General features: G+C 43.4%; 1 protein-coding gene and 1 long non-coding RNA gene across 5 annotated transcripts; one reads left to right on the forward strand and one right to left on the reverse strand.

The window, feature by feature from the left end:
- Positions 1–848: 848 nt before the first annotated feature.
- On the reverse strand, positions 849–16692 carry RAB14 (RAB14, member RAS oncogene family). 2 transcript variants are annotated; one of them, XM_035341916.1, is made up of 9 exons: positions 16464–16692; positions 15063–15315; positions 9140–9198; positions 7788–7841; positions 6097–6274; positions 4924–4990; positions 3932–4019; positions 3573–3603; positions 849–2958 (listed from the first exon to the last, which is right to left on the reverse strand). In XM_035341916.1, the coding sequence occupies exons 2-9, from the start codon at positions 15107–15109 to the stop codon at positions 2781–2783; spliced, it is 702 nt and encodes a 233-aa protein (XP_035197807.1). In that variant the 5' UTR covers positions 15110–15315; positions 16464–16692; the 3' UTR covers positions 849–2780. The 2 variants fall into 2 exon arrangements, with proteins under 2 accessions (XP_035197807.1, XP_035197808.1); XM_035341917.1 differs by lacking the exon at positions 15063–15315 and having other exon boundaries at positions 16464–16691.
- Positions 16693–16895: 203 nt separating this feature from the next.
- LOC118175559 lies at positions 16896–25075 on the forward strand. Of its 3 annotated transcripts, XR_004755015.1 has the most exons (5): positions 16901–16932; positions 17239–17290; positions 21405–21577; positions 24419–24503; positions 24937–25075. It is a non-coding gene; the product is annotated as an uncharacterized LOC118175559 (long non-coding RNA). The 3 variants fall into 3 exon arrangements; XR_004755016.1 differs by lacking the exons at positions 21405–21577; positions 24419–24503; positions 24937–25075 and adding exons at positions 18247–18580; positions 19258–21055 and having other exon boundaries at positions 16896–16932; XR_004755014.1 differs by lacking the exons at positions 21405–21577; positions 24419–24503; positions 24937–25075 and adding an exon at positions 18247–18675 and having other exon boundaries at positions 16896–16932.
- The last annotated feature ends 196 nt before the right edge of the window (positions 25076–25271 follow it).

The raw sequence follows: 25271 nt of genomic DNA on the forward strand, positions 1-25271 counted from the left end.
TTTCAGTGTCTAGTGCTTGCCTTTATCCTTCTCTGAACTAACATTTCTTCATTTGTATGCTGTAGCATTATTAGTTCTGCCGTCTTGGATGAGGATGGCCAAAGCAAGCCCTGAGCCCCTCTCACCTAGGTGCAGACAGCAAGCCTTGTCAGACACTGATATTTAGGTAGTAAGTTACTGGCTACCCTTTGTGAGTATTGTTATACTTTATTCTCTGATGAGTGATATGTATTGCTTTTCTGGAGCATGGGGACATCATTTTTAATTCTGGACAAACTTGCAAGCAACATGATCTTAACTAAAAAAATGTATTTAAAGGAAGACAGCAAAGCCTTAGCAGAGCAGCAAGGAGGCACTCAGATACAGGACCCCTTCTTCCAAGTGAGCAGGCCACATGCACCTCTCTACACAAAGCAGGCCTGTCATACTTGCACAGCCTGAGGAAACAGCTGTACAAAGGACTTTCCAAAGTGGCTGCCCTCTTTTTGATTGAGACAGGCTTTGAAGGTGTTCCCAGACTTGCCCTCTCATCTACGTTATTGATATGTAACCTTTTTTAAGCAGCAAGTATCACATTTCACTAGGAGTGTACCCTGTGATGCACTCACCACTGGCCTGTTAAGTTTTCTAGCAGTAGAAGACACTGGCAAAAAAAAGGCTGTGAAATTCTTACCATGAAGGTCTCCTAAAAGTTAACACAGCCATCACTGCAAGGGCACCCATTAGCAGCTTTTGCAAGCCAGCTGCAGTGGTAGAGGGACTGCAGTGGGGCTCCTTTCCTATTAAACAGCTCCCAAGGAACATTACCACTCAGAGAGAGCCAGAGCAAGTAACACAAGCCACTCTGGTTTATCTAGATACAGGTACTTTATTTACAAATATTTAGATTAATAGCATTGTTACATCAAATGAGGAGTACAGCAGTCCAAACAAATCCTTTCTGTGACAGAAACAATAAGACCTACTGTAACTTTTTCTGGGAATACAGGTATTGCACCTCAACAAGCTGTAGTCATTAGAACATTTACTTCCAAACTTCATGTCAGCAGCAGGTCATGGTCCCTGGGCAAACCCTTTGTGGTGCAACCTTGGTTTAAGCAGGACACTTTAGCTGTAGATTTGAACATAGCCATCTATTTAAGAATATTAGTTTAAGAAAAAAAAAGACTACCAGACAAAACAAAGGGACAGTGCACAAGTTACCCAAATCCTATTGTTTGCACATTCCAGTTTTGGCTTTTATTTAACATTGACTGTACAATACTCTGGTACCACTGTTGACTTACAAGTCTGAACATTGTATAGTTTTAGTGTCTAGAGAGAGATTTTAAGACTACTTTGTATTTTAAACACTGCAGTAAGACTAGAGGTTGGACATTTGAACACTTACCCCCTTCCATTTTGAAGCCGTATTTGATGTTTTCCAAGTGAAGCTGCATGTGAAATACAGTACTGCATCGAGAGCAACACATTTAATTCTGACAACATAGTAAACCCCACATGCAGTTCTACAAAATCCACATGTGCACAGTCACCACTTGACATCTCCCCTTTACAGAAGTATTACAGGTTGCGTCACCCGATGAAGGATGTACTCTCTTCTGAAGAAGCCCAAGTCTTAGAAGGAACCCTCACACAGTACTGTTAAAATACAACAGTAGCTAAAAATCCCCAGAGAGCACGTTGTTTTGACTGTCCAGTTCAGTATCTGACCATTGAAAAAGTTAAAGGTATAAAAGCATAAGGTGTGCAAGAGAACCAGCCTTTGTATACAATGCAAGGCAGGTAATGAAGCCCAATAATGCAAAATGCTTACAGAAGAAAGCAGGTTAGCACACTGCTGATTGCACAGAACAGGATTAATAAAATGGCATAGATATACCACAGTGCAAAGATGAACGACAGATTCCACTAGTGTTAATTTCTGCAGTGGGATTAGAGTTCCCCCAGCACAATGTCCACTGTCAACACCGAGGAGTTAAGCCTATGTTAGTGAACTGCAGTTACACCTATATCTGCACTAAGGGGGCATGTGGCCACATATAGGTCATACTGTACAAACTGATACTTTCTTATATACTGTTCTAATGCCAGTAATCATTTTCTTCATTAAAATCATATACACAGGATGTATTTAACTGTTAGCTCAGTTCCTTCAAATTTTATACATATTTACGTTCTGTTAACAAATGTAGAGGATAAAAGTGGCAAAAAATGATGTAAAGCTATGAGCACAAGAATGAATGGTTTGTTTCCCTGTGCAAGTTGTACACTCCTGTGCCAGCCCACCCCTGCCCCCAACATGCACACCACAGGGAATTCTTTCAACAAGCACATCGTTACAGAGCCCCTTTCTACCATCAGAAGTCATTTCACAGCAAAAAACTTATCCTTTACTATGGACAGCTCTACACAGTTAGAGGTGGGGAAGAAAGGCTGAAGAACCATAAAATTAAACCGTACAAGACAAAGCCCTGCGAAAGTGTAAAATCATGAGTCCAGCATCAGTGCTCAGTTTAAATTACATATCTGTGACACTATCACAAGGACAATCAAGGAAAAAAAACTTCTAGATTTACCATGCAGGAGAGGTTTTATTACTCTACTTGCCTTTGATAACCTGATTACATCTAAAGTTGTTTAGCAGTTTAGTATTGTGTTAAACTTGTTTCAGTTTTAATTAAACCCAATAAGATGTACAGAAGACATGGAAGCAATCAAAAGCACTGCTCCCAACAGACAGGTGAAAGGTCAGAAATGAAGCCATGAAACAGAGGTCACTAGCAGCCACAGCCTTCTCTCTGGGGCTGGGGTTCGCTGGTTAGTCGCCCCCCCTGCGGAGCCGATGGTTTGTGCTGTACACCCGATTCTGCAGCATTCAGATCCAGGCTTCCATCTTGGATATTCTGGTAGATTTTCTTGGCAGCCTCCAGGAATGCGTCTTCAACATTCTCTCCACTACGAAGAGAGCAGCGGGAGTTATTTAGGTTACACTTCAGCACAGCAAAGCAGGCTATGGAGGCAGCTGACTAGACACCCTTGCTGGGATTTGACAGATGACCAAGTGAAAGCTGTTGCTACCTGGTCCTCTTTTCTCGAGAAAGAAAAGCTTACAGTACTTAAAGCACATGCGTGAAGTTTAATAGTTCATTTGCAGGACAATTTCTGATATGGTAATTCACCCCCTAGCCTTTAAATCTGCCTGGAGTAGCCTTGAGTACCACTCCATCCCAAAACACAGAATATCAAAAATAATCAAACATTGAGCCACATGTACCCAACGAGTTTCAAAGAAGCTGTAAGACAGTGGAGTGACTGTTAGTCAAAACCTTTTTGTTTTAAAGGTTCCATTAAAACAGGTGCCACTCAGAACCATATTTATCATCACATCTGGAGATGCTATCCCTTCTGTTCTGTCAGGCTACCCTTACCTTACACTAAGACGATTTAAAGGTGTTTCCACTTGTAAAGCCTTACAATACCTGAACCTCATGGCTATACTTAAGAGAAATACAGAGGTTATAACTAAACAGATCACATCTGATACATTACTCTAGACAGAAGTGACTTACGTTTTTGCACTTGCTTCAAGGAACAATAAACCTGTTTAGAAACAGAAGTTGAACTGTCAATGCAGAATACACTTCAAATAGCCTCCAGTCAGTCATGTTCTGTGACCTTCAGACTGCATGCAAGAGACTACTTTAGTCATCAAATATCATTTAGTACCAAGTTAAGTAATCAATACAAAAGCTGATTTCTAAAACCAAGCACAGTTAGAATTAAGCCAGGCTATCTGAGGCACAGTAGAAGTTTGTACATATAACTACGTTACTTTGGATGTGCAAGCTTGCATCTATCAAGGGTGAGGATTCACTTTAACATCGCTATCTTGTAGGAAATGTAACACCTCGAGAGAAAAGAGACACACCATTTTCTTCAGCAAATTGTTTGGCTTCTTCATACGTAACATCTCTCTGTGCTTCCAGATCTGCTTTATTTCCTATGAGGATTATCACCTAGTTCAGAAGAGAGAAAATTAGTCTGAGAAAAGGCTTATTATCTTTTTCACTACTAACCTCATTATTACAAGATGAAAAAAGAAAAATGAAGCGTTCAGAAAAGTGCTGCTACAATACCCATACATCTTCAGGAAGACGCTGTTCTAGCAGTGCTCCCTCTATGCAGTCAGGAACAGTACCCAGCTGCCACTTTCAAATTCTTTAGTCTGTTCTCATGAGGTGGTCATAAAAAAAAGCAGCACTCCTACTCTTTATTCATGAAAAGTTGTACTCTGAACCACATTTCTTGCATTTTTTTTTTTTTAATCACCTGCTAATCTAGCCAGAATCTAGCAGTTTTCACCACAGTAGTCTTCCTATGAGCTTGGTTATAACGTATTTTAGAGCCATTCACAAAAGACTGAAGGACAATTTCATTGTTTAGTCAGACACAGCAGAACCTTCTTCCCTCCCCACCCCTCCAGAGACCTGGACAGCTTTTGCTTGAGATTCAATTTACATTCCAGCCTAAGATGAGTTCACATTCACTTCATTACCACCAACAAAGCAAGGCAAAATAGTAACAGCAGTTAAGGATTGTTCAGAAGCAATATAATTTTGGTCTCCAACTGCTGAAAATAGGCCCCAAAAAGCAAGTAAAGCAGAGCAAGATTCTTGGAAGAACCGTCATTTTCCTACACAGGAGCCTATGCTTTTGCACCAATTGCAGTAAGGGAAGAGTTACCAGTGTACTGCAGCGTGGGGACATAAGGATAAGGATAACTCAGAACTAAGTAGCTGAGAAACACAGGCAGTTTCTCTAAAGAACACTGTGACCACTCCAGATGCTTTGGCACAAGCCTTCTAACTCTCACTTCGAGATAATCAACCTTGATTTCAAGCTAAGTAGAGTCCAACTTACAGTATTTGGATTGGTGAGATTCCTTGCATCTGTCAGCCAGCTGCTTAAGTGATTATACGTACTTCTTCTGCAAAGAATCAAGTGAGCACAGGTTTTAGCTACAGAATTCTTAAAATACTTAAGAGTCAGCAGTACAGTTAGCATCCATTACCCACAATAACACATCATACCTAATCTCTCCCCACCTCAAAAAAGAAGAAACAGCAGCATCTTGTTTGGACTTGCACCAAGATTTCAACAAGCCACAGAGCAACTCTTGCAACACAAACAGAAGACAGAAAGACAGCCCCATTCCCACTTCCAGTGTGTCGCAGTACTACTGCTGACTTCACAAGGCCACCACTCACATTGTGCTGTATAAAACACTGAAGAATTCCCCATCACTCTTTCAGAGCCCTGTACAGTAGTACAGAGCTTTGGTAACAAACAGTACATGCAGTAACTTGCTTTTTACTTGCGATTTAAGCAAACAGGCGATACGCCTGTGTCTAAAAACAAGAGGTGCTTGAAGAATATCAAGAACAGACTCAAAGGATGATGGGAGACATGAAGGCAGAAGTACGTCATGTTGCACATCTAATTATTCTTTTAGCAGTATCTTTGTCATTTGTGAAAGGAGAAGGGGATAGCTTCTATGTGGTCTCCTTTCACTGAAGTCTGACTTCCGCGCCTCTCCGCAGGCTCGTCCTCCAATTCTCACATATGCAGAGAACGGTGAGCATGTTTACACAGCCCACTGCAAGAGAAGGAATATTCTGCCCTATGCCTACTCTAAGAACATTCCTGCCAGACAAGCAGCAGGAATCCTCTGCCTCCCTCCATCACCAGGAAGAGAAGAATCCATACGCTGAGGGGTAATTCCAAGGAGAAAGCCAGTTCTTTAGCCAACTTCAACACAGGCAGCCAAGACCTGAAATTGCAAGATCCTTAGGGCTTGTTGGCAGCAAAGTTTTCCAAGAAAAACAGTTCACTTGGTTCCCTATATCTCATTTTCAGCTTTTTAAATGCTTAAAAAGTATTAACATAAGAAGTGTAAGAAGCTTCATGCACGACATCCCAACAGAGTCCTTTAAATGAAGTCAAGAGGACAGACAAGATGAAGAAAAGTAGAAGGCTGCAGTACCCAAACAGCTTCTGAAGCGCACACAGCTACAAGTGCCAGCAGCATCTTACCTGGTAATGTCATAGACCATGAGAGCTCCTGCTGCTCCTCTGTAGTAGCTTCGTGTGACAGCCCTGAATCGCTCTTGTCCTGCTGTATCCCAAATCTGTAGTTTAATTTTTTGGCCACTAACTTCAATTATTCTTGTGCCAAATTCAACACCAATTGTGTGGGGGCAGTCCGCCATAACTGTCATGAAAAGTAAGAGGGAAGATCAGATCCTTCCAGCATAAGGTCTCCTTGCTACAGAGATCTTACTGCCATCAGTTTTATGTTGGCTACATTTAAAAGACTTTTTACAGCTACAGTAACTAAACTGTATCACTTAAAGAATAAAATTATTTCTTGAATTGTTCTTAGTTTTTAGAAGTAAAAAAGAATCTTATCTAATAAATCTTATCGCTGATACCATTTAGCTGTATACATTGGAAGATATCAAGACAGTTGATTCTCAGTCCTACCCTTGCAGAAATGGTTAGCTATTTTAATCCAGTAGGAAAGGATAGCTTTAAAGAATTAGCAAGATGCAGTTAAAAGCCTCTAACACTTGAGAAACAAAACATCCAAGTTGTTTCAGATGGCGTAACAGCATGACTGTCCACAGGAAAAAGCCAGGTTCACCAGTAGCTATCATATGGCCAATCAAAACCAAAAAAGCAGCTTCTAATTAGAATTTCATTTTTAAAGAAAAATTCTCAAATCTTTAAGAGGAATCAAGAAAGTTGAGAAAGGATGAACACATATTCAAGCCGTCTAGAGTGAGTCCTGCAGTACAGGTGTTTGACACGCTGGTTTGGCTGTACAGGTTCTACTCAATGCTGATATTTTTCAATAATTAAAAAAAAAAACACAGAACCACCCATTCATGAATTTAACCATATGCAAAGCAGCATTTAAACAACTGGGTCATCTGGAGTTTTGATTAAAAGCAGCAGTTAAGAGAGGCTACTTTCTACTAGAAAATAAGAATATTTAAACCACAGCTTGTACACACATTGCCACATCTAGAGCGGTGCAGGATAAAGACCAGCACTGAATTAACAGATAACTACAGACTTATCCACTGAGTGTGAGCTACAGGAAAGTCACAGGAGTTCAAGAGCTACTGCAAACTGATGCAATGCACAATGGTAAGAAAAATTGAAGATAAATTGTTAATTTGCTGTGATAGCATACATGAGGAAACATTACAGTGGAGACAGAACGCAGTAAGCCTTAATCACCATCACGCAGGGCAGCCCCAGCGTCATGAGTCACAGCAACTACAGAGAACGACAGTGCTACTTAAGCCTGCAAACAAAGAAAAATGAACTGCCTCCCCTTTTCATTCCTTCATCTTTAAAAATGACAACTCTGTGTTTGAGATATACCAGTATTAAATGCATGCACAATTCAAACCATAAATCTCACTTTGTTTCATATCACAGTTCCCTGGAAGAGCTATAAAAATGGACGTGGTCTTCCCACCACTCAGTTAGGACTGAAGCATCACTCTTGCTATTAGTGCATCAGCATTTTGTTTCCATGTTTGCACGAGTCAGAAACAAACAAAAAACTGAGCAAGTAGCATACAATCACATGGTTAGAAACAAACCTAGGTTCAGAAAGACAATGCATCAAGCTCATGCACGACAGAAGCAGAAAGGCAGGAAAGAGGGATGAAGTTTACCAGTTTGAATAAATATTGTGGATTTATACTCACATTTCTTTTCTGTGAATTGATGAAGCAAACAGGACTTTCCTACACCCATGTCCCCTGTTACAGAAAGAACAGTTAAGGCTGACACCACATCTTTGTCGCAACAAGTCCATTTTGTTCATTCCACACAACAAGAGCACAGACACAGGCAGCCAGTCCTCCCCCAGGTCTGGTACGCAGCATTCTACGCCTGGCTACAGCACTAAAAAGTTATCAACATCCGCCTTGCCGTTTTGGTTACAGGTGCAGGGTTACAAGTAAGGGCAGAACAGAAACACATAGAAGACCGCCTGCATTACTGACTTCACAACTGTTTCAGTAGGTCGCAAGCTGACCTGCAAGAAATGGAAGCGCAATACACTTTCAAAGTGCCTGCCCTCCTCCTGTCACCTCCAGCTGCCAGTAAGCACATGGAAAGTGCTGACAGCCAACCAGAACACACCAAGAAATTGCCTCACTTCCACCGATCCCCTTACACAACACCCACAGCGAGAAACAGCAAGATCTTTAGTACCACTTTTCCACTGGTTGATGCTGTCACAGCACCCCGACTCACACACCTTTACAAGATTGCAGATCCCTGCCACGTACGCAAGATCATTAAGAATTAAACAATTAACAGCAACACCAGTTCTTCCAGCAGAGTAATAAACGCAATCAAGTTGCTGGCTCTAAATAGCCAAGGAAGCTGCAGCTAAATGCAACCTTTCCAACACAAAAATATAGCCTAACAGAGGCTTATAAGCCTAAAGCAAGGGATTTTAGTTAGCACTTGGGTTGTCTCCAATAAAATTTAAGACCTTTGAGGCTAATGGTGGGAAAGCAGGAACAGTGCTACAAACCCGAGTCCACACATCTGAGAAGCCATCACAAAAGCTCTTCCCATCTCCAGTGCATTTAGAGATGCTCCTAAATTAAGCCATAAGCCTGATTCAGGGACAACATGCACAAGTTTTTAGAACCCTTTTTTCCCCCTAGTGCTGTGCAAGGGGCTAAGTGCCATGGCCCTAGCAGGGAAGATGTTCAAGAACACTGAAGTATGTCAAGAAGAGCAGTGATTTGCTGAGGACCTCAGCAATGAAGTGAACTCTACAGAGTATTCTTTGGTACTTGCCCCAGTCCACTTGGCACCAGCTGTACCAGCACACAGAAGCATTTGCCTTTATATTGTCATTGGCTGAAGTTTCAGGGCAAGCATGGCAATTTGTGAGAGACTGAGGTTGGACAAGTTGGACCAGAAGAATTAATGCTACAGCAGCTAACGCGCGACAGAAGTCAACAACAGTCAGGCACGGGGTTTGTAGGCAGGATCACAGATACAAGCACTGATAGGTATGTGTCCACTTCATACTTACCAATAATGATGTACTTAAAGATGTAGGAATAGTTGTAAGGTGCAGTTGCCATTGTGGCACTAAAAAAAGAAACAAAAATAAAAACATATCAGAACTGCTACTTATTCACTAAACTCAGCCCAATTCACCCGCTTTAGCTTACACAAGCAAGGAAAAACACCCTTCCTCTCTCTCCCCCAGCAGTCTTTCCTTTCACATTCAAGTGTTGTTGTACTTCCCCAAACCCTGAACCAGTGCCAGAGCCATTCCAGCAAGACTCCTATATCCATATCGTGTGCTCTGAACCTCTATCAGCAAGAACTCTGAACAGACACACGCTCTTAGTACTCATTCAGCTTTATCAGGAAAAACTCCATGCTGTTGAAAAGCTGCAGGAGCTTCTTGATTTGCACAGTCACCGAGTAGACCAGCACTCACCAACCAAACAGCTGATGTGAACTGAAAATAAAGTTCAACTCCAAAAGAAAAGCCTGAAGAGGATTAACAAAACCAGCTTTTTGGAACTACTACCACACTTTTGAGACTCCTAGCAGAAGCAAACAGCGCAGTTTGCCTCCAGCAGTTAAGAATCCCTTATGAAGGCAGCACAGGAATGCTGCAGCAGCCTTCACTGGAGCCTGGACTTGGATATGCCCAGGTCCGAAAAGCAGCACAAGCCACAAGTCAGATGTTCAGGAAGTTAGTCAACACATCTGCGGCTTGGTTAGCACAGCAGCACTGCATTACAGCTGGGCTTAGCAGCTTTTTTTTTTTTTTTTTAAATAGTATAGCTCACCAGTCCTGTAAGATTTACTCACTAGTCTATGTTCTGCAGTAGATGTGAAAGCACTGAAGTTAGATTTGGGTTAAGTACTTCCAATAATACAGAATTTTCCCGTGTAGAAGGAACTGGAACTGGCTTCAGCTACGTAAACTGACTTACCAACTAACATCAGCTAGCAGAACCGCGAGTCTGTACTGCCCAGATTCACCTTTGTCATTTTGGAGTGAAATGCCTGCTTCTGTCCCAGGTTTTAGGTTAAGAGTTATAGGTGTGATCAGTTCAGCAAGTGAAGATTTCTGCTAGGAATTCACCACTTCCTTTCCTGTTCCTACATGGCAGCCAGCCAGCAGCACAGCAGCACTTGTAATACAGAACATGGCTTCAGCTAGAAAGGTTTCTATTCAGCCATGTGTCATCCACATGACAAATTGAAGCAATATTGCAAAGAACTGAAAACACAGGGAAGCTTACGAGCCTGTACCTTTCTAAAAAGCAAACTGGTGTTTCCTCAGCCAAGATTAACCCCCAACACTGACCTGCAGCCACAAGAAAGGTGACAGACAAGGAATCTCATTCGCAGCACACAGCCAACAGCCGCTGCGTCGCCCGGCTGAGGTTTAGAGCAAACACTCCTATCTAGACCTTGGAGGAGGGACGGCTGCAGCAGGTAGGTAAGCAGGGTTTGCACGACCTGCACCTTTCCTCCAGGCTTTGCTCAAGATATGGGAAATCAAGGCCTTCTCTCCCAAGCCATAACCAAAGCATCTATCTACACTCAGTCCTAAACATGCACAGACGCTATCCTATTAAACCAAGCCTAATCCATGATAGTAAACACAGGACTGTTTTGGAGCATAATTCTTGTCCATGTTGGCAAAAACAATTCCAGAGGAAGCACCGTGTTGGTTCCAAGAGCGGTGGTTTCCATCGAGTAAGTTTCAGAGGAAGTTCCTCCATGGCAGCAAGGGGAAGCCACATGCAGCCGGCCCACAGAGCCGCCACCCCTGGGGTCTTAATCTGAGCAGCAACTGCTCAGAGAGCTTTTACCACTCTCCTGAGTACAGATTCACACCCAGAACTGACAACACACTGCCCTTTGTCCGCTGTAGAGCGAGGCAGCGATTGCAGTGCCATGTCTCCTGGAAGAGAAAGATTCCAGTTACGGTATCAGCTTCAGAGGCACTGGTTATTTCCAACACTGGCAAATACCAACAAGTAACTGCTGGTTAGAATTCAAGTTATTGTGGCACTGCTCAAGCACCCTGTACTTCAAGACTTCCGAATCCATCTCCACGTGTTCTTCCTCTTCTCCAAGGTGGAGAAGACTTTTTTTTTTTTTAAAAAAAAGAGTGGACAAACCGGGACCCCTGTGCAGGCTTCACCACAATCTGCAGTGAGTCTCTAACTGGAATCTTTCCTGACAAATACACAGTTCTGTTTGCTGGACTCTGCTTGCTGAGGTACGTCAGTTTTTGTTACGGTCTTTAAGTAACGAATTCTGTAACGGAGCTATTTCAGTATAAAAGAAACTGTCACTGCTTTGGAACTTACGCATCAAAATCAGTTCCCACTTCAAAGTGAGAGCTAGAAAACCAAATTCTGAGCTTGGCAACAAAGTCAGTTACCCCTTCCCACCCATTTCTTAGCAGACTTCAGGTCACATTCACTGTGAGAACTTCACCCTCGTTCTGAGAGGGACATTAGGCTCCTCGTGGAGGGGACATGCACCACAGGCCCCACTGGGTGCAGCCAGAGCCTAATGTGCTCTTTCCACAGTTAAAGAAATGGATTATTAGCAGCAATTCTGAGAAATGCACTGAAGCCATGAGCCCAGAGCTTCTCTCAAGTCCCAGATAGTTCAGGGAGAAGTTACTGCGTATGACAGATGTATTGACAGCTTACAGAGATGGATACTAAGTTTAAACAGCTTCTGGGGTTAAACTGAGTAATAAAGCAATGCTTTGGTACGGAATCTATTCCAAGGGTCATGCTACAGAAGAGATGCTGAAATACTCCAAATTAATACTAAGGTCAGGAATCTTTCCTGAAGAACAGATGGCCTCTTATAAAGGCTTTTAGCATTCAAATTCCAGTGAGGATAAGCAGGAATTCAAACTACACTGAAATCATGGAATAAAATTGACATCCCTTCCCCCCCCCCCCGTTTAAAGATGAATCAGGCAGCAGAAATGAAAATATTAAGCGAGAGTTATAGACATTAAGTAAATCATCTGGGATTAAACTATTCCACCTTGCAGCTAACAGCATTTTAATCTCCTTAACGAGACAGAACCTTGCTAGTAGTAACACATTTCAAGCTTTTCACAGTTTTACATCATCCCATTACTTCACTAGGTGGACACACAACAACCCCTGCTGTAACATATTCAAGTTCTAAAAATGAAGGTGGATCTGAAATGTTCAGTGTTGTCACACTTCAGCCCCTTCATCAGACAAGGCACAGGAAAAATTCAGCCTTAAAGCTTACAAGCTCAGCATTTCCCACAGAAGAAGAAGGAAGTCCAGACAAGACCAGCCCACAACAGAATTCAGTAACTACAGAACATCAGCTACGTATTAACGCCAAGGGTTAATATTGTTGATAGCTTCAGCCATCTGTAGGAACTGGTGCTCCACTCCCACTTCACAGCCCTCTGCTCCAGACACTCGCGATCTCTACGTTCCCAATACAGGGGTTCAGAGCTGTCCCCTGAGGGGTGGGAGCAGGGAGTGGCCGTGCTGGTAGGAAGAGCCCCAGGACTGGCACACAACTTACCTTCAGCCACTGCTGCTGTTACACAATACGACATCAAAGTTAACCAACCATAGGCTTACTCGTACCAGAAAGCAGAGGTTGGGGCTGGAGGGTTGGTCTGCCTGCCATCTTTCTTCCAAGCAAGTCTGCCAACTCAGAACAAGTCCTGGCTCCTTTTCAGAGGTAAAACTTCCCCGGAGTTCAGAGCATTGTTTCAGAACAGCAACTAGCCAGAGGATCATGCTTCCCTATACACACAGTTTTGCTAGCTTCAAAACCAAAACCTCTACAATTCACTTCTGCATTGCAGTTAGGACTAGATTAATTTCTAAAGGTGTCACCACAATCCATTTTCTGTATATCTTTTCCTTTTTTAAAAAAAAGGAAAGGCGACCTTACTAAGATACTAGCAACACCTGTATTTCTTCCTCTCACCAAGCACTACACCAGCATTTTGCCATCTCACTAACACCTTATTCCAAGTACGAGCACCCACCCGTACAAGCTGAAACAAGGTAGTGCGAGGTGCATTACCACCAAACTCATCAGCTGCACCCAGCTGTTGATAATTACAGCCACAGCAGCTTCCATGAGACCCATGCAGTTCCTCAGAGCTTAGCTCAGGGACATAGCCCATTTCAAGTCTTCACTGGATGCCATTTGCATGGAGAATTTTCATAGCTTTATGCTGAGCAAGAAACAGTGTGTTATTAGAGGAGACGAGAACCTGTAATCACAGGTTTTATTACACGCTGCATGTGCTGAATCCATTAGCTGGGCAACCCCCACAAAAAACAATAGCTGTCTGCAGAGGTGTCAGCTTCCAACTCAGGACAGCCTGAATATTACAGGTTCCCCTTCAAAAGATACCGCCCTGCAGCCAGACAACCACTTAGTCAATCTGAAGCACTTTTTTTTTTTAGTATCATCTGGCCACCCAGGTGTTCTTTTGGTCATTCCTCAGGGATATGCGACAGAAGAGAAACTCAGAGGGCAAGTTCAATTTCCCTCTATAAAAGACAATGTCACTGTACCATCACATCCAAAAACAGAAACAACTTTTAAAAAGAAGATGTTAGCTTTTTTCATTTGGAAAAAATGTTAGTCATAAGGGGAACTGTGTGCAACCACTATTATTCAGAACAGATTCTAGATCTCTACACAAAAACTAACAGGTAGTTATGATCCTTCCCAGCGCATAATCCTTCCTCCCTTCCCTGCATGTTTACTCTGACATTAATTCACAATGAACACTGAGAAGAGATCGATACAAGTGCGCAGAGGGGAGGGAGGGAAATCTAGTGAGAGGCAGAATTGTTTCAACTCATTATTTTACTATTCCCCTGATGTCAAACACACCAAACAACGCAGTCTAACTGGTACCTTCCTTTAGAGGGCTGCTGGAAATAGTCTGTAATTTCATCAGTTGTCACCTCCTGTGAAGACATACCACACTGGAAGGTAGTAACGGTTTTGTTATCAAATACACCCAATTGGTGAATTCCTCACAAGTCTGTAGCAAGCTCCAAGGTACCGTTAACATTTCATTGTGGTTCCATCACCTCCATGCACCGAGGAGATTTAGGTCTTCCTAAACATCTCAGCCCTCTTTAAGAGAACGGCCCCCCAGCCTCCCTGTTGTTTTCCACCCCCTCCTCTACTGGGGTTTTTGTACGCTCGTCTTTAAAAAGCCCAACTTCTTCTGAGACTGATCCCCAGGGAGTCCCATGAGCAGGCTGTGTTAGGAGCCCAACACTTTCTCTTTCATAAGCCTACTTCCTGCTGGCCAGTTTCTTACTCGTTCTTCAGTTCTTCCAGAGTTGTCCTCCCTAGTTCCCCTGATTGACTTCAGCGAGCATCTGATAAAGCCAAGCACAAGTGAATCTGGCTGAACTCATCTCCAGTGACAGCAGTCCAGCACACTTCTTATGAGTTGCTTTTGAAAGTCACTTTGTATTTCCTCATTACTTCCATGTCCAGTTACTCTCTGAAAATGCACAAGGCCTGCATGTTTCTGGGCTCAGACTAATGAGCTTGCTGCTATGCAGAACCTTCTTTCAAGCTGTTTTCAGAATAAGTGTACTTGCTAGATTCTTTCATCATGTTAAACACGCTAACTCAGCCTGAGGTCTAGTGAGGACTTCTAAAGAATTCACAGGTTTTACATTCTTCCTTTTTAAAAAGCCTCAGCCTTGATTTAAAATAAAGTCAGTGTATCATGCCATCTTCACCTTTTGCTCAGCAGCTGTCCGGCCGCACACAGACCGTGCTGGTTATCCTTTAAATGGCTTCACACCCTATCAAGTTCTGCCGTTTTGTTTCCTGAGCTTCCTGCATTCACATGCACACACATCACTTCTGGCTAACCACACCCTAGCACTGCAGCTGAATTAAATATTGCATACCTGCCCTCATCAGTAGCACTTTCTCCGATGTCCATTCTCTTAGCCATGGTTGTTTATCCATTTGTATGTCTTCATTTATCCTAGTTTCCTCTTCCTATAAGAGCCTAACCTGTACCACGTGTCTGTCCTGGCAGCAGAGGAACGAAGTTCCAGAGATATCAGATAAGCTTAGGGGCAGTATACACAAAAACCAGGAGAGTTCTGTTCTCAGTCTCAGAAATCAGAACAACATGCAACTGTTTGGAGTCATCACCTTAGGGGGGAAAATAAAATAAGGTTTTAGAACAAAATTAAGGTCTACCTCCTTTGTTCCAGAAAGATACAGCAAAAAATAAGAATCATAATAAGGTTCCACTGGATGCATAAGGGTGAGCAGGTGACTTTAATGGTTCCATTTACATTTTGAATCCTGGTACCTCCAGTATAACAGGTTTGCTTTCAAGCTACTGTCCTTTACAGTAACTTTTTCTTTAAAAAGAAAGTAAAAACAGGAGGTTCTTCCTTCAACTCAGATTTATGACTTGTTTAAATCCCTACAGAAAACCACTAAATTCCTCCTTAAATCACAGTAACTGAACACCACAGGGCTTAATAAGTCCCCCAGGGCTGCGATCTTCTTCCCATCCCCGAGCAATGCCCCAGCACAAGAGGCCCTCGATCCAAACCACAACAGAAAGATCCCAAAGCACATGTCCCGTATCACAACGTGCAGTAACTGTGAGAATTAAGATTTCCATCTTGGGGTTTGAAGCGATGTAGGACACAAAGCACCTATATCATGAACCAAGGCATAGTTTTATATTTGAAAAAAAAAAAAAAAAAAGCCACAATACTTCCAAGGCCTAGAGAGCTTACACCATGTAACCTCCTCCAAAGCAATACAACCTTAACCTGAGAAAGCCCCAAAGCAGACGCTTTTTTTCCTGGCATTACTGCAAGGAGAACTCAGTATAATTTTAATTCAAGACAAAACTGTGCAGAGATGTCACAGAACCCTCATGGATGAAGTGCAAGTGGGCACCAGACAACCAGGTGACAAAGTAACTTGTCTGGGCAGCAGCAGCGGTGACAAAAGGAGTCCAGAGAAGGCTCCTGTCAGCCCCCGTTGGGCAGCAGCACGGCTCCCACCCCCCCGCTCGCTGTTTTTCCAGCGAGCCTCCCGGCGGCGGCACGGGCCGGGAGCAGGGTCGAGGCCCCTCACGGCCGAGGCCCGGCAGCGGCCTGCTCCTACCGGGCCGGCCTCACCCTACCGGGCCCAGGCGGCCGCTGCGGGCCTGCCAGTGCGTGAGGAGGAGGAGAAGAAGGAGGAGGCGCCACCGCGGCCTACAGGGCCTCGCCGCCGCCCTCCTCACAGGGCCGAGCACGGGCGGCGGCGGCGCGGCCCCCCCGGCCCCTCCGTACCTGGCCGCGGAGCCCCCCCCCGCTGGGCGCTGAGGCGCTCGGCTTCAGGCTGTGGGGCGGCAGGTGGGCCAGGTGGGCCGGCTCGGCGCGGCTCCGTGCGGCTGTGGCTCCCCGCGGGTCCCCGCCTGCGGCCGCCGCTGCCTCGGGCTCAGCTCCGGCGGCTCCGCTGCGCCCCCATCCCCGCCCGGGCCCAAGATGGCGGCGCGGCGCGCACGGGGTTTCCCCTCCCACTCTCGACGGGCGCCGGGGCTGCACAAAGCGGGGCGCGAGAGGCCGCGGCCCAGCCAATGGCGGAGCGCGCCGGGGGCGGGGCGGGAAAGGCGCGAGGCGGCCGCGCGCCCGTGGCCGCGCCTGCGCCTCAGTCCCTGTCCCCCCCACCTCACGCCCTGCGCCGGGAGCGCGCCGAGGGGCGGGGCCGGGCGGGGCGGGGGGCGGGGCCTCGCCTCAGGCCGTGCCGCCGCCGCCTCAGGTGAGCGGGGGAGGGGCCGGGCGCCCTCCGGGTGCGGCGAGTTAATGAGGGGAAAAATTAACGAGGGACGCGCGGGGTCCGTTGGCAGGGCAGCGTCTCGCTGGGCCGGGGTCGTGTGTGAGGCTCACATGGGGAATGAGGTGGCGCTGAGGGGAATTTGTGGTTTTTGTGAGGGAAAGAGACGCGGTCCCGGGCAGCCCCCGGCAGGCAGAAAATGGCGGCAGGCTGCGGGCCGGGGACGTGCCCGCCTCAGCCGTCACGGGCTGACAACGGGCCTCACGGTTATTTTCCAATTTTTGTCCTTAGATAACGTCTAGGAGCCCAAACGCTGATGGATTGTAAAGAAAAAGACCCCGAGGTAGGTCACACGTTAGCTGCAAAACCCACGTTGCCTGTCCGGTCGCAGAGCTCCCACACGCCGGCCCCACTGGCGAAGTCCCCGCAGCCCAGGAATTCCTCAGGATGAGCTGGGCAGGGGCAGCTGCAGAGGCTCAGGCACATACAGCACCCAGGCACCGAAACACAGAATAGTGCAGGAACTAAGGAAGCACTTTTTCTGTTTCCCGTTCCAGTAAAATCCATATCCTATCTCATTTCTTTTATAACGTCCCCTGGAACGCTTTAACGAGCTTGTTAATTTTAGCTTTGCATTTTTAAATGTGCTCTTTAAGCACTCAGTGCAGGCCATGCTAAAGAACTAAAAATACAACATGCTGCACAAATCCCACAGCTTGTAGGATTTAAAAAAAAATAAAATCCATGGCTCAGGAGATGCAGAAATGCAGTAAAAGTATCATTACAAAGAATTCTATGAATTTCCGATTCCATAAACTTAGCAGATGCGCAGCTCAATTTACAGACTTCCAGCATGTGAACACAGAAATTGTAGAAACGTAATATTAAAGGAGTTCAGACGTTCAAAATTAAGACTAATAACATTCCAGACTGCTTGTCAGATTTTCACTTTTTCTCTACGTTGCATTTAATTGAAACTCCTTCAAGACTCTTTCTGGACAGCCTTAGGGCCTACTAAACCTGCCGAAGGCAGTTACAGCTCTGCAGAGAAATTCCTGCAGGGGCTGCTAGCGGGCAGCCACGCAGCACCCGCCGTGCTGCTGAGGCAGAGCAGGATGCCTCCTCAGCTTCAGGGCACAAAAGCAACCAGATGCAATTACAGCAAGCAGAGGGATTCTACTTACTTCAGAACTGGAAGTTGATTAAGGCTTAAGTGTGACTGAAAAGAGCTAATAGTGCTTCTTGCCCACATACATATTTGACACTGAATCTAAATAATGTAATCTCCTCCCCTAACAGATGACTAGAGGATAATAAGGATTTGATTTCAGTCTCACATTATGGAAAACATCAACCTCTGCTGTGTCTCCATGTCCAAGATTCAAATTGCACCTTCACATAAAGCAGCGTGCCGCTGCTATCAACTTTCCCATGGAAATATCTTTCCAGAATGGGTATTTTCCATCTCCTTTACTAATCCCATTTTCTCATCACAGCAACGTGCAGGGAATTCCCTGTTTTCTGAAGTGACTGCTTTCTATGAATCACCCCTTCCCTGACACATTACTCAATCCTACCGGGGAGGCACAGGATTCTCAGTTCCACATCATCTGGGCAGAAGGCTCTTAGCAGGGTAAAAAACATGCATGAAAAACAACTAGTTTCTTATTTTTTTTCCCCGCTGTGTCTACAAGAAAAAAACAACATATAATACTATGAATAATGATAATAGAAAAGGTCTCAGTAGGAAGATATAAAATCTGCTGGCAATATGTGACTATTGTATGATTATCAGTTAGCTTTTTTTTCACAGCTGTTAGTATCAGGGTCTTAACTTCTAAATAGTTAACACTGTGCAACAGAGCCATTTTAAAGGTTTGCAGTACCTTACATGGAGTGACTTTTACTAGAAAAATAGGTCAAAACGGGTCAGTAAGAATGATTTCCACAAGAGGGAGTCTTTAAACGGAAAATGATCTGATGATTTTGACCCAGTTACAGCCTGTTTTTTGTCTTAAAAAAAATAGAATTCCTTTAAGCATTGGGTATTTCCCCAGATATTATTAACACAGATAATAACGTTTCCTTAACAGGTTTTAAAATTACAACTGTTTAAAAAATCACACAAAAATCCACAGTTTTTATTTAATGTTCCATCTTGGTAGTTCGTTGAACAGTGTTAGCTTTCATGTTTTCACGAGATGCAAGTCATGACAGGTAGTGTTATCTGTGATGCCCAGGGAAGGATGACAGCCTTCACAGCCTGCAAAGGGTGTGAGGACCTGGCTTGCCTTCTGTCTTCTTTTCCAGTGAAAATTCCAAGCAGTCCTGGCCCTTTCACTCTGCAGACATCAAAAGTGCATGGAGTTACCGCAGAGTGCCCCTGGCTCTCCGGTAGGGCTGAGCAACGCCATCGCCCGGTTCAGAACTGCTTGCCTAAAACACGAGGGCATTGCACCTTTGTGACTAACAGGACAAGCACTTCTCCCCTCCAGTGGCCGCAGACGAGTCTTCAGGATTAAGTCAACAACTCCCCAAATCACTTTAATCTGAGGGCTGGGTTGTGGAGAACATACTTAAATCCTGACCAGAATGAAAAGCACTTTTGTAATATAATTATTGTTATTTCTTATTAGCAACAAAGAAGATTAGAAGCCGTTATCTAGCCAAGATGGTATTTTTTTATCTGAAACTCAAATTTCTGTGATTTACTCCCAGACGTATTTTATATAAAACTGTCATCATTTGCCAGATGAGCTAAGAGGCAATACAGATCTGCTTTAAAGGGTCTGGTTCTGAATCATTTTGTTTGTTTTTATCAAATATTCCTCTAAAGTTTAAAGTGCACAAAAGATGGAAGCAAGACAGAAGACTGGATAATAGCATCTATATTTCTTCTTTGATTCTTTTATTCTTGTGAGTGCTTGAAAGCTTGCAGCACTTTTTCAATAACAGTTACTGAGAAAAGGCTGACTTCAGCTTATTCATTCTGAACATCTGGGCAGAACCTAACAACAGTAATTAAAACCCACTAAATTGGTAACAATACCAAATTGCCAGAGATGAAATACTGCACATCGTCCCACCCTTCTTTGTGGATTTCTGCTAGGTCAATGCAGCCTGCTCTTGAAAATCCATTTCTACGTGTCTCTTTCTGAAGTCTCTGTCAAGAAAGAACAGTGCCCAATTTTTCTGGTCACATAAGCACTGCTCTTGGATTTATTTTTTTTACCACAAACCCCAGGATAAAGTAAAGACTTGGAGTTAATACAATTGATAGGTTTGTGGATTCTGCTCTTTTCAAATAAATTATATACAATAATCTATAATATCTGCTTCCTTGATTTAGATTGCATCCTTGTTAGAATACTTTTAAAATAATGATTAAATTACATGTTGACATTCATGAAGAACGTGGAACTGAACCGTACAGAAAGTTACGGTCATTTCTTCCTCTAGATACTTTCTGTATAACGAGGAGAGCAGTGAGAAGGCTTGCTTTAACCACTCCACTTGGTCAGAGCCACCTCCAGGCCGGGAAGTTTTGGTTTCCCCGCAGTCTGTTCAATCCTTGAACAAGAATAGTTGTCAGCAGCCTCAGCATCATTCTGCTATCCCCAGAGTCACTGGGAGCAAAACAGAGCTCTTGATTCTTAAAGCTGGCCCCAGGAAATGCAGACATCCATGTTCTTTAATAACTGAAGCTGCGGCTTACTTAGCATGAGTATTTCTGAGATTGGAGGAGAAAAGTCATCATACCTTTCTTCAGGACTCTAGCTCTGCCTTGTGACACAGCTCAGCCCAAGGACCAACGGATAATGAAAAATGAAGAACACTTACAACGTTTTCAGAGCAGAAGGGAACTAATATCTGCTTTATAGCTGTTCCTAAGAGAAACACTGTGTTCCCTTTGCAATGGGCTGCTTTTAAATACTCCAAACAAATGATTTCTTCTGCAAAGCTCTTCTGAATATTATATCCCTACTGGTAAAAACTGTCAACAATATATTGTTTTAACCCTACGTTAGGTCCCTTTCCTACTATTGTTCTAGACACTCTCTTAAAATGTAACATTTCTTCTTATATTTTCAAAAGTCTCTACCTTTGATATAATAAAATGTACGGGATCTCCCTCTCACACTATGATTAACAGTTTCACCAGTAATAGGTTTAATTGTTATATAATTCTGAGTAAGTGCTTTCAAAACAAAATGTAATCTTCACAACATTCCTATGAAGGAAGCTGTTATAATGCCCATACTAAAAATACAGAAGCTGAAAAACACTGTGACTGAGGGCCTTGCTCTAGGACACAAATATACCAAAAAGATGGAAATAGAAGCCAGGCTTTTTTTCTGATGGTTCAAATCGTAAGGATGCTCCCACTTCAGTAGGACCATCGCTTTAAACAGGTATTGTTGCATCTCAGACAACTTTTTGTTTCTTTGTTCAATTAGATTTTTACAGATAAAATAGAAGGAAAAAAAAAAAAAAGTCTGCAATTGGGATCTTGTAACGCCCCTGTGAGGTGGTGAATTTATGCCATTACTTCCTGGATCTCTAGAGCCACAGTTCCTGGACTGCTCAGCTTGCACGTGCACACAAGTAACAGCAGGGCTCCGTGAAACTGGTGAGTATTTGCCTTTCTGTTGCAACCTGGAAATGTTCACCCACTCATCAGCACCCAGAAACAGTAAGAGGCAGCAACAACATAGAAACGCAGAAAACAGCAACGTAGAAAAATATGCAGACTTTCAAATGGCAGAAGTAGGCCTCCAGTGTTCCGTATGCATGGTAAAAACGGGCTGGAATTCTGTGCATAGAGGAAAAGCTCAGCAACTTAGACTGAGGAAATGTCAAGCAATTGGTCACTAGTTCCTTATTTGCAGTCACAACAGCTGCTGTGAAGTCATAACACGGGTTCTTGATATTAGAATTACTAACATGAGTTTGCTTAACCTACAAGAAATACTACTTTGTATGGTAAAAAAATAAAATAAAAAAATGATCCATAAACCACAGCTAAAAAAAAACAAAACTAAACAAAACAGAACAACAAAAAAAACACAGCTGGCATTTATAGGACAACATGAAAGCAGCAGTTAGCAATAGTTAGGAAAATCTAAGTTATCCAGAAGTAACAATGACCAGATGGTGAGAATTTAAACTGTAACATCACAAATACAGCCAATAAAATAGCAGCTAAAGTAATGTATGTTTCTTTAGATGTGGTTTCTCTGTCTTTCTTCTGCCCGTAAACTCCAGCTTCTTTTTCTGGCTGTGTTCAAGTTTATGTAGGCAAGTACAGAAAGAAGAAGCAGCAAGGGATATTTCAGGAACTATTCTGATATACAATACTTCTGTGAGAGTTGTATTGCTCTGAAATGACTAATCAGTCCTTTCTTGTATTTTACGATTCTAGGTTCTTCTTTCATATCTTACCATTTCAGCTTTGTGGTGTCTGTAGAAATGTCTTCGTGATCTTTTTTTTTTTTTTTTTTTTTTTTTTTTACTTCCTTCTTTATCTTTTTTTAGTTCCTTAATCTCTTGGAAAATAGGTATTCCAAAATCATTTTTTTTCATTTGCACATACACAATCTCAAAGCTTCAAGTTAAGTTTAATAATAGTACAAGAATACTTGTGCCAACAGTAATTCTGGTGTTAAGTACATGCAAATCAGCCGGATTCTCTCTGCTGATGTTGTACATCACTGAAGGCAGTGAATGGAAGTATGAAATGGAAATACATCCCTTTGCCCACCTTTCATTCAACACTAACTTTCAAGCACATACAGCAGCGGCTCCAGCTGACAGTGCCAGAGCTCAGCGTGACTCCTTTTATCCTGAAAACAAAGCTGAGCCACGCTGGCTTTGACTTACTTAGGAGATCACATTTGAACTGTGATGTCTGCTTTACTTCTCCTTTAGCTTAACATTTGATGCTGCATTCAAACTTCCATGCAGCATTTAGCACGGAGCTTATATCTTGGCCCCCCAAACCCCACATTGTTACAGCAACAGAACTGTCTGTAAAATACCAGCGTCACCCTTTCAAAGACCTGCCAGTTGTGTGGTTTTCCTGGTTGATATGACAACATACTTACAGGCCAGATCTTAAAAGTGGCAAAACAATGTGTGAGTCAATTGTCTCGCACAAACCAAGATTAGATCCCTGAGGAGCCTCTCAAGAATAGAAAGCAATGATTGAAGCTAGTAGCAAATACCTTGAGATATTTGTGCACTGATTTCAAATGGATGAAGGACAGTTATGTAGTAGTACCTGCAGGTGCAGAACATGGAGCTGGCACCCGACAATCATTTGTCTCACTCACAAAGTATCTGCCCTTCTGTTGGGGCGAATCCCCAGGCTCCTCCTGACATCAGTATGCGATCTTGATTCTACTAGGGGTAAAATCCCACGTCTCACGGGCTCTGCAGTGAAAGAGGTTTCTTCCTGTAAAGCAACAACCTCAACTGTTTAAGTACGCCAAGATTACTTCTTGGTACGGTCAACAACCCAGCAGTAGTTGCATTTGCAATTGAATATGTTTGTTGTGGCAACTGGGACCTAAAATTGCCATGGAAACATTACAACATATATATATATTTCAAAATAAGTAAGTAAATTGAACAGCATTTTGTAAAAGTTGAATGATTTTATGCTAATCATATCTGACTGACAGCTAAAGAACTTCTGCTTTAGCTGTGTAATGATTATGGTGTAAATGCAATTCATGTTATGCATTATAATGTTTTTTTAATTAAAAACAGAATTAAACATATATACTTGGAATCAAAACACATTTTGAAAAAAGCAGAATTTCACACAATTAGCACTAATGAACCTACCCCTTTGTAGCTCCTTTGCTTGACTGGGACATGATGTAGAGCATCGAGTAGGTAACTCGAGTTAGGAAAAGGGAACGTGTGACCGTGCAGCGGTGTTCACGCCACTTTGCAATGTGTATTCCTGACTTCATGAAAGGCTCAGCACTGCCTGCCTGGCTGTGCACAGTTCTGCTAGATAGCACAATCAAAATGGCAGAGTTTTCAGTCTTTCTAAAATACTCCAGATGACACTGTTCTCCTAAAACAAAAGGGTAACAGCAATATTCTTTAGTTACAGCGATGACAGAGGAGAAGTATTGACTCGGCTTTTGTCGTTAACCCTGTCATTGTTACATTCCCCTGCAATTCCAGTGAAGGCATTGTTGATAGCATAGGAACTGTTTTTGTAAAAACCAATGCCAGGGGGGCACTGTCTCCATACAATGCTCCTCTCTGATGACATGATGTAGAGAGAAAGAAAAACAACAGCTGTCTGTGGTGCGCCTGCTGGCCTGGGTCACTTCCCACAACTCCCTTGTTGTGTGGAGGAAAAACTGCTTTAAAAATGCAAGAAGTTAGAAAATTCAGTTGTTTCTGAGTAATGTTGCGAACATATCAATGACTTCTGTGTGTATTACTGCAGGTGGTAGCTCACAAACACTGGTTAACAGCGGACTGATTTTAAGGATCGTGTTCCTTTCTGGATTTCCGACACAACCACATGAGGGGTGAGTCTGCTCTGTATGACGGATATCAAGCACATGAGCCATAAAATCCACGTCCTCATGCATGTGCAGTTATAGCTCATTAAGGCACTGTATCACTGATTAATGACTATATAATCTGTATGGGGACTGTACCACTGGTTTCTGGTGCATAGTATGGAGATACTGGTTTCTGGTACATAGTATGGAGATACTGATACTTGGATGAAGTATATGAAAGCAAACAAGAAATCTCATGAAACAAAATAATTAAAACAATATCTGGAATTGGAGAGGTGGGGAGATGTAGCAGAAGGAAACCCATTTAGAAGCTCTTAGAGCAATATATTAAGAAACAGCAAAATACTTGCCAGTGCAAAGTTTTCCACATCACAAGCAAAACCCTAGCTAAACAGAAAAAAACAATCAATCTGATGTGGGTTTTTTTATGGGACAGGGACAAAGCCAGGAAAAAAGCAGTCACATCCAGAGAGGAGAATGAACCTCAGCATATTTTCAAGCCCTCAAGTTAAAGGTACGAGTGAAACGTGGAGAAGGATGAGCTGGGGGAAGGAACTGCAGCAGTCTACAGCTGGCAAGAGGTGAGCTGGGCGTTCAGGGGCACGCTGCGCATCGCCCTGCAGCGCTCCTGCCACGCTGGCAGTGGCATCAGCCCCACGTGCACACAACCCAACTCCCGCAGACATGGCTTCAAGCAGACTTGCAGGAGGCTCCTGCAGTGCTGTTTACCTTTACCTCCTGCTTTGTCTCCTTGCCCTGACACTTCTTGGT

The sequence above is a fragment of the Oxyura jamaicensis genome, chromosome 17, assembly GCF_011077185.1.
Source record: "Oxyura jamaicensis isolate SHBP4307 breed ruddy duck chromosome 17, BPBGC_Ojam_1.0, whole genome shotgun sequence".
Lineage (NCBI taxonomy): Eukaryota > Metazoa > Chordata > Aves > Anseriformes > Anatidae > Oxyura > Oxyura jamaicensis.

Coding starts and splice junctions, on each gene's coding strand:
- RAB14 (XM_035341916.1), bottom strand. CDS start 15,109: ATGGCTAAGAGAATGGACATCGGAGAAAGTGCTACTGATGAGGGCAG. Junction 9,199..15,062: donor AGTGCTACTGATGAGGGCAG/GTATGCAATATT, acceptor TTCTTTTTTTAG/TGCCACAATGGCAACTGCAC. Junction 3,604..3,931: donor ACAATTTGCTGAAGAAAATG/GTGTGTCTCTTT, acceptor GTTTCTAAACAG/GTTTATTGTTCCTTGAAGCA.